General features: G+C 46.0%; 3 protein-coding genes across 3 annotated transcripts; all 3 read right to left on the reverse strand.

Moving 5' to 3' along the window:
- Positions 1–369: 369 nt before the first annotated feature.
- LOC115390184 (histone H2B 1/2-like) lies at positions 370–744 on the reverse strand. The gene has a single exon (XM_030093956.1). The coding sequence runs from the start codon at positions 742–744 to the stop codon at positions 370–372; it is 375 nt and encodes a 124-aa protein (XP_029949816.1).
- A 2,230-nt stretch (positions 745–2,974) lies between these two features.
- Positions 2,975–3,362, reverse strand: LOC115390182 (histone H2A-like). The gene has a single exon (XM_030093953.1). The coding sequence runs from the start codon at positions 3,359–3,361 to the stop codon at positions 2,975–2,977; it is 387 nt and encodes a 128-aa protein (XP_029949813.1). The 5' UTR covers position 3,362.
- A 3,533-nt stretch (positions 3,363–6,895) lies between these two features.
- Positions 6,896–7,285, reverse strand: LOC115390196 (histone H4). The gene is made up of 2 exons (XM_030093967.1): positions 7,263–7,285; positions 6,896–7,208 (listed from the first exon to the last, which is right to left on the reverse strand). Exon 2 carries the CDS (start codon positions 7,205–7,207, stop codon positions 6,896–6,898), a length of 312 nt encoding a protein of 103 aa, XP_029949827.1. The 5' UTR covers position 7,208; positions 7,263–7,285.
- Positions 7,286–8,450: the final 1,165 nt, after the last annotated feature.

The following is an 8,450-nucleotide window of genomic DNA, read 5'->3' on the forward strand; positions in this document are numbered from 1 at the left end:
AATTGTTTGCCCATGCAAAACTCTACTGCATTCCATTCCATCACTTTTTCAATAGCAGCTGACATCCTCTCCACCACCTCATAGTTGAGGTTCTTGTTAATGAGAGACCTCCTTCTTGGTTCCACCTGTTCAGTAAATTGATTTTGTATCAGTTAATTCAAATTCTGCTCCCTTCTCATAGTTGATTCAGGTTTCAGATATTTCCATTATATGGAAAGGTTTACTTAAGTAACAACTGTTCATTTACATCTTGGTAGTTGGTACCGTCTACATATTTTACGTTGTCTTGTGGTTAAAAGGATCTGATCTTTAGAGAAGTGGGTGGCTCTTAAAAGAGCCTTTGGGTTTCGACTGCAGCAGCAGAGCGCTTTACTTAGAGCTGGTGTACTTGGTGACGGCCTTGGTGCCCTCGGACACGGCGTGCTTGGCCAGCTCGCCGGGCAACAGGAGACGCACGGCGGTCTGGATCTCCCTGGAGGAGATGGTGGAGCGCTTGTTGTAGTGAGCGAGGCGAGACGCCTCTGAGGCGATGCGCTCGAAGATGTCGTTGACGAACGAGTTCATGATGCTCATGGCCTTGGACGAGATGCCGGTGTCGGGGTGGACCTGCTTCAGCACCTTGTACACATAGATAGCGTAGCTCTCCCTCCTGGTCTTTCTCCTCTTCTTGCCTCCTTTGCCGGCGGTCTTGCTCACGGCTTTCTTGGAGCCCTTCTTGGGCGCGGGTTTGGATGGTTCAGGCATTTTCTCTCTCTCGCTCCTCACAGCAGAATGCGGATCCCGCTGGAGCGGTCCTCTTTATACAGGCTGCATGGAGATGCTGCTGCGCTGTCCCCTGGCTGTGATTGGTTCCAGTCCTCGCTGCTTGAAGGGTGGGGGTCGAGTTTCTGAGGGGAACTGGTCTGACCGTCAGACTGCGCGCCAACTGCAGTCATTTGTGCAAAGAAGCGGGAAAATCAGTTCACGCCGGCTAAAAGAAACATATGAAAGAGTAATATTGATGTTTGTGAAGCTTCAGTGGACTGACTGTGAACTAAGCAGGTGTCTGAAGTCAGGAGGGAGCTGGGATCTGGGCTGGGGTTTTCATTCTGTTCACGAGAAAAACTAGAATGTAATAAAGGAGAAGAGCAGAGAGAAGAGGATGAGTTGAACATGATCACATCACGTGGATAGAAGTTCAACCTGTTACTGACCAACTCTGAAGAGTCTGACTGCAGTTCATTTACTATGATTAAAGTGACCGCACCTGGAAAAAATGAAATTGTGCTTTCAAACAGTGTAAGATTTAAGACCAGGGTTATTTAATCTCGAGTTGGTTTAATATATTTGTTCATGCAAGTTTGAGATCAGAAGGTGAATTTTGAGTTCACGTCTTAAACTGGGTACTGCTTTAACTTGAGTCAAATCCATCTTTTTCCTTCCTTTACCTAGACTAACGTCGCGCCAAGCTGGTATTTCATCGTTCTCCACCTCATCGATTGTGTCTTTCATAAAAAGCGACTTCACACAATTCTCTCGCCGTAAATGGTTTAGCATTTAGTTGTTTAGATGGGTCAACAATAAGAAAGAGCTCCTCGGTGACAAGGTGAGCAGCCCTGAAAAGGGCCTTTGTTTTGTTTTGAGTGGTCGCTGGACGGAGCTTCAGCCTCCGAAGCCGTACAGAGTGCGTCCCTGCCTCTTCAGAGCGTAGACCACGTCCATGGCGGTGACGGTCTTCCTCTTGGCGTGCTCGGTGTAGGTGACGGCGTCCCGGATGACGTTCTCCAGGAAGACCTTGAGCACGCCGCGGGTCTCCTCGTAGATGAGGCCGGAGATGCGCTTGACTCCGCCGCGGCGGGCCAGGCGGCGGATGGCGGGCTTGGTGATGCCCTGGATGTTGTCACGGAGAACTTTGCGGTGGCGCTTGGCGCCTCCTTTGCCCAGACCTTTCCCTCCCTTTCCTCTGCCGCTCATGTTGTCGAATGAAGTAGAATCTACTTGAGTAACTCCGCAGCGTGTGCTCTGCCTTCATAAAGTCTAACTGAGGACGTAATAGAAGAATGAGGGTCACAATCACGTGACTAGTCCCCTCCGCGGTGTTGGACTGCTGCCTCCTGGTGGACCAAAAGAGGATCGACACACCCTCAGTGTCAGGATCACATGAACTGTGTGTGTGATGTTGGACAGGAACTGTTTTTAAAGGTGATTCGGTGAACTTGTCCTTCCATCCATCTTCTACCGCTTCTCCGGGTCGCGGGGGCAGCCGTCTCAGCAGGAAGCTTCTGACATCTTGTGGCACGAGCAACCAAGCAACTGAAAATTGAGCAACTTACAGCAGAAAATAGGCTCATCTTACACTGTGTTGGAGATCTGTGAAAATCTCATAATGTGACAGAACAAATGAGTGATGACGTTTGAAATTAAATTGGGATTTCAAAGTAAAATTGAATGTGCTTTACAGATAAAGATTTAAAGGGTCAGAGGAACTAGATCAGCATGTGCCAAGATCAGCACCCAGGACCATTCTGAATGACCCAAGGCCAAAGATAATTAAGTGAATCTGTCACAAGTATCATTTTTGACTGTTGCCCACCAAGGTTGTCTCCCGAGTTCACTTACTGCATAATCCCTGTGAAAGAGGACAATACAGTTGTTATACTCACACACCGACATCGTGTGTTGAGGCTAAATGAACTGCATCATTTTGAGGCGATATGGGAGACCTTGCTATGGGGTCAGACATGCACAGCAGAGGGGGGGTCAAGTCTCTTGCTAAAACCTCACAGCTCAACACTTGTTCCTTTCAATCTTTCAGGTTAAATCAAGTAAGTTCACAGTATATACCAAAAGAAAAAAAACCTAGTCGATAAACTTAGTACTCCGCTTAATTCAAGGTTATTTTTAAGTAACTGACAAAGGACAATGTGCTCTTAGTGAGAGGTGGGTGGCTCTTAAAAGAGCCGTTTTGTTTGAAAGCCTAGGAGTCTTGAAACGTTTACTTGGCCTTGGCCGGCTTCTCGGTCTTCTTGGGCAGCAGCACCGCCTGGATGTTGGGCAGGACGCCGCCCTGAGCGATGGTGACTCCACCCAGCAGCTTGTTGAGCTCCTCGTCGTTGCGCACAGCCAGCTGCAGATGACGCGGGATGATGCGGGTCTTTTTGTTGTCGCGGGCGGCGTTTCCAGCCAGCTCCAGGATCTCAGCGGTCAGGTACTCCAGCACGGCCGCCAGGTACACGGGGGCTCCGGCTCCCACGCGCTCCCCGTAGTTACCTTTACGGAGCAGTCTGTGAACACGGCCCACCGGGAACTGGAGGCCCGCACGGGACGAGCGGGTCTTGGCCTTGGCTCTGGCTTTACCGCCGGTCTTTCCTCTGCCGCTCATCTTCTCTTCGGGTTCTCTGGAGTTGATTCTCTGAGAAAGTGAAGCGCTTTGCCTTCAAGTGTTCTTTATATCAGGGCAGAGCGCGAGGCAGTTCAGGACGCACCAATGAGAGAAGCTGCTTTCAGCAGTGTGGCCCGCGCTCTGAATGAACCGTCCTCCAATCAGAAGCTTATCCTGAAGAGAGGCTCCACTCAGACCATCTGACCAATCAGAACAAAGCCCGCCGTGGTTTCTCAACTGCATTTACAGTTTCTAATATATTCATTCTTTCTTTGTTCAAAAAGGCGCGCAGTCTGGAGACTGGTGACAAAGAGAAGTGAATTTATATCATGGAGACTGAAACGCAAAATCTTCGTGTTTGTCTTTACAGCTTCACAGTCACATTTTACTGCCTATTGCAGTCCCTTTGAACACAACCTACAATAAAGCGGCTTTCATCGTAACTCTTCATATAATCTGGAAATTTTGATGTAATAAATTGTTCACGGTGTCAGAGCTGTTTTAGTCTGGCAATGGAAACTATTCTATGAAAAATGCAAACCTTTGTCTAAGTGGTCTACTTCCCTTTCAGTAATGCAGAAAGAAAGAGTGAACTGTCAAGAGAATAATTAAGCTCCATTACATGTGATGAAGTCCTGCATGTGTGAGCATAATCAGACATTAATCTACATTCCCTGGATTGTAGTTCTAAGAAAAGATGGACGTTCTTGTATCCAATGGTGGGGCAAGGGTCCTTGGGGGGCTCCAAGCAAAAAAAATCATCGGGCCCCCACCCCATAGGTGCACACCGAAAAAAAAAAAAAAATTTTGCACACAATTTTTGGCCCCATCCACACGAAGCCAAAACGCTCATAGTTCCAAAAACGTTTGCCTGTAAAGACGGAGTTGATTCAATATTTATGACCATCCACATGACTGTTTTCAAAACGGCTGAAACGTTGCAATAACATGCCAGGCCGTAAAGTGGCGCTTCATACATGGGAATATCATAGCGCCTCTGCCTTGTAGCCCTGGGGGGTATTGCACAAAACCAGGATCAGGGATTAAGCCGGCAAACTGTTGTTATCCTGTGGCGATCTTGTGGTTATCCTGGACGACGTTAGCCTCAAGTCGATTGCACGAAAGCTGGCCAAGTTTATCCCGGGCAAGTCACCATAGTGATTTATTCTCTGCAGCCAGCTGCTCCACAGCAGGCTAACTACCAGGATAAGATTAAACTGCTGTCAACAATGTGAGAAATGGGCGTGGTTTACAGCATTTCCTGGATTTTTCTACCCATTACATCATTTAATCATCCTGCAGCCAAATCTTATTACTGTAGTCATTGCATTTGCATGGTCTGGTTGACTTTAGTATTATTTTGTTGCTCAGATTATATGAAGACCAACATAACTTTCAACACAGACGTTTCAGAATCCTTTCTTTATTAATACAAGTCCTACAATAAAAGGTTCACAATTATTGTAAAGACAATGGAAAAAAAAAACTTAATGAAATTGGTACTAAACCACACTGATGTAAAAAATAAAGAATAAAAAATAAAATAAAACAACCCTGAAGCTCCACAATGAGTAAAATGAGAAACAAAGGAAAAATAAATGTGTCACACCACTGAAATGGACTACAGTATAACAGACAGCATCATTTTGGCTTAACTGTCTCCTGAAAACTCTGAAACAAAGACTCTGAAAACAAAAAAGCTGTAAAAGCTATCGGGATCTGTGAGAAATTTAAACCATTTGAAAGAAACTGATCACTTATTTTGTACACCCCGGCATAATGTTTGCCATGTGCGTGTATATTTACAATTAAAAAAAAAGTAACATGCAGTATTGATTTGTTGTATCCGGTGGTGCTGAAGGAGTGAAATATTTTGCTGTAAAAGCGGCAAAAGGCTCGTAGTCTTCAGCAGGACGTCTGCTACACTGCACAGCGCCATTGTTATTTACAGTGTTGCGTGGATGCGCATTTGTTACGACTTTAGCGCAATGACGTAAGCGTATCAGGAAATGCTCCAAAACAGGAGTAAACACGGAGACGCGGATTCAACAGTTTTCGGATCTGTTCACCATGGGACCTGGTTTCTAAAATGTTCGGTTTCAGATCCACGGAATGCTGAATTCGTGTGGATGACAGGGTGAATTGATCAAATATTTTGGACTTCGGGACATTTGATATGTATTAGAGCTGGGCAACGATTAAATTCCTTAAGCAGGAGTAATTGTAATCCTGGAGTTAATCGATTAAAATGGCTCATTTGAAGTCTGCCAAGGCCATTCAAAATGTGTGTGCGCTACATAAATAAGAAATAAGTAATCAAGAACGAGTTTCTGTTTATTCAATTAGACATGAATAAGCAGCAGGCATCACAGGTAACCAACAGGTAATTTGACACAGTTCAGTGTTCATGTGTCATCAACCAAGTCATAAACAGATGACAAATGGAATTTTCTTATGAGCGCACACTTCCTCAAACTTCATATCTCCAAGGCAGGATAAATTCAGTCACGCCGAATTGTGCCTCATCCTTATCTTTATTAAGCCAGATTGTGTGTTGAAGGGAAAAGTACTTTGTTTTGCGTGTTTTCAGCGCGTGAAGAAAGCCCATCGGGAGAAACGGTGCACCGGCAGAACACGTAATTTAATTTTGATTTTCATTGTTTTCATATTTTAGCTTCTGATTTCAGTTTGTGCCTTATACCAGTTTTTTTCTCGTGATTTTTCTGATAATTCGGCCGAGTTCAATATGGCAAATAATGAGGAATGGATCGCGTTTCACCGCTAAAAGCGCGAGTGTTTTGTTTTGACGGTCAGCAGGAGCAGTGTGACTCTCGCGGCGCAGGACAGGTTCGACTTGTTCACGCCCCCCACAACATTATTCAGCCAGGCTGGGCCAGGCAGACATCCACACTAAAATATATCAAAGTGAATTGCATAGCTTGCATGTGTAGACATAGCTCCCAGAGCCAACTTTGAAAAGCATACATTACCTCGACATTTTTTTTCTCGCGGGTTAAGAGTCTTGCGGTAACGTAGCATGTTACCGGCCCAGCTATAATATGTATACTGAAAAATCTAGAGAACCCTTAATCTCTTCTATTAGATCCAGGGACCAACAGAATTCTTTGAAAGGCTTGTCAATTATATTATACACAAAGCTTGGCGCAGAAGGCTGACAGGGCCGTGCGGGGCCCCCATTGTCGTTTCATAAAAGCCGATTGTTGTCGTTTCTGTGCAGTATATGTATTAAGCACTTTGGGTACCCGGTGTCTCAGGGACTTCCTTGCCGGGCCCCCATTGCCTCTACTTATATCTGACGAGGTAGGAGTACTTTTAATGTAGAAAACTGAGCAGAATTCCTGTCAGCTGTGGCATCAGAGGCTCTGAAAACGTTAAATTTCACTTTCAGACACACGATCTACGAACTACAGTACAATCAAGTATTGCCTGGAAAACTACGAGAATGAGCTCATCAGTGGGAAGGTGGGCGGCCCTGAAAAGGGCCTTTGGTTGTAGAGGTAGCTGGATGGAGCTTCAGCCTCCAAAGCCGTACAGAGTGCGTCCCTGCCTCTTGAGAGCGTAGACGACGTCCATGGCGGTGACGGTCTTCCTCTTGGCGTGCTCGGTGTAGGTGACGGCGTCCCGGATGACGTTCTCCAGGAAGACCTTGAGCACGCCGCGGGTCTCCTCGTAGATGAGGCCGGAGATGCGCTTGACTCCGCCGCGGCGTGCCAGGCGGCGGATGGCGGGCTTGGTGATGCCCTGGATGTTGTCACGAAGGACTTTGCGGTGGCGCTTGGCGCCTCCTTTGCCCAGACCTTTCCCTCCCTTTCCTCTGCCGCTCATTCTCAATTGTCGAAGTTTCGATATTGTACGCTCACTGTAAGTCACGGTCCTTTACATGCAATCTGAGGACGTAGTGGAAGACAGAGGCGGAGCCTGTACTACTTATCTCTTCTGATTGGCCGCCACTGTTCTCTGTGCCTGACATGGATTGGAGGCTCGAGTTATTCAGTTCGTTATTTCCACTCAAAGAACGAACCTTGATGTTTTTCTTCTCCACTGAAAGCTGATGTTGACAGTTTATCGTGTCTCATGTTAAAAGAACAACCTCTTTTCCCTTTAAACCCACTGCAGTGTTTCAGTTTGTGCAACCTTAGTTTTGTTTCTGAGCCAGTATGTTTAAAACCTTCTGGCCCAAGGTGGGCCGCCCCCCTGGGGTTGAGAATCACTGTGGTAGGGTAACATGATGCCATTACTACATGGGATTAATCACTAGATGAACCATATGACGCTGCTATTATCACAGCAACAATGTGCATTTTCCCCAAATAGCAAAGAAAACATTTATTTAAAGGTGATTGTCATACGTGTGTGGAATGCTATCTCAATCTCAATCTCAATTTGTTTATATGAGCAGCAACAATAGTGACAGTTGTCCAAATATCAAATAACATTTAAACTGTGCTCAGAAAGGAGCAAGTAGAAGTTCCAAGAACTTATCAAGTCCACCCCTTCCATGGCCGCGGGAAGTACGGGTGCGGAGGGTGCTGCAGCACCCCCTCGTGAATGTAGCAAAAACTTCCATAATTGAAAACTGCATCGCTTACTTTTATTTTATAAATAATAATTAATTTAGCTATGTTTCCAAGACAGCCTAAATTCAGTCACGCCTCATGGTGCCTCATACTTAGCCAGATTGTGTGTTGAAGGGAAATGCACTTTATTTTGCGTGTTTTCAGCGCCTGAAAAACGCCCAGCTGGCCGAAACGATGCACCGACAAAACACGCGATTTAAGATTCACTTTCATTTTCTTCATATTTGCGCTCGTTATTTCAGTTTGTGCCTTATACCAACCTTTTCCTCGTCAATTTTCTGATAATTCGGCCGAGTTCAATATGGCAAATAATGAGGACTGGACCGTGTTTGACCGCTAAAAGCGCGCGTGTGTGTGGTTTTTTTACACTCAGTTTTTTTTACACTCGCGGTGTGACTCTCGGGGCGCAGGGCAGGTTTGGCTTGTTCACGCCCCCCACAGCGTTTATTCAGCCAGGCTGGGCCAGGCAGACATCCACACTAAAATATATC

This window comes from Salarias fasciatus, chromosome 6, assembly GCF_902148845.1.
Source record: "Salarias fasciatus chromosome 6, fSalaFa1.1, whole genome shotgun sequence".
Lineage (NCBI taxonomy): Eukaryota > Metazoa > Chordata > Actinopteri > Blenniiformes > Blenniidae > Salarias > Salarias fasciatus.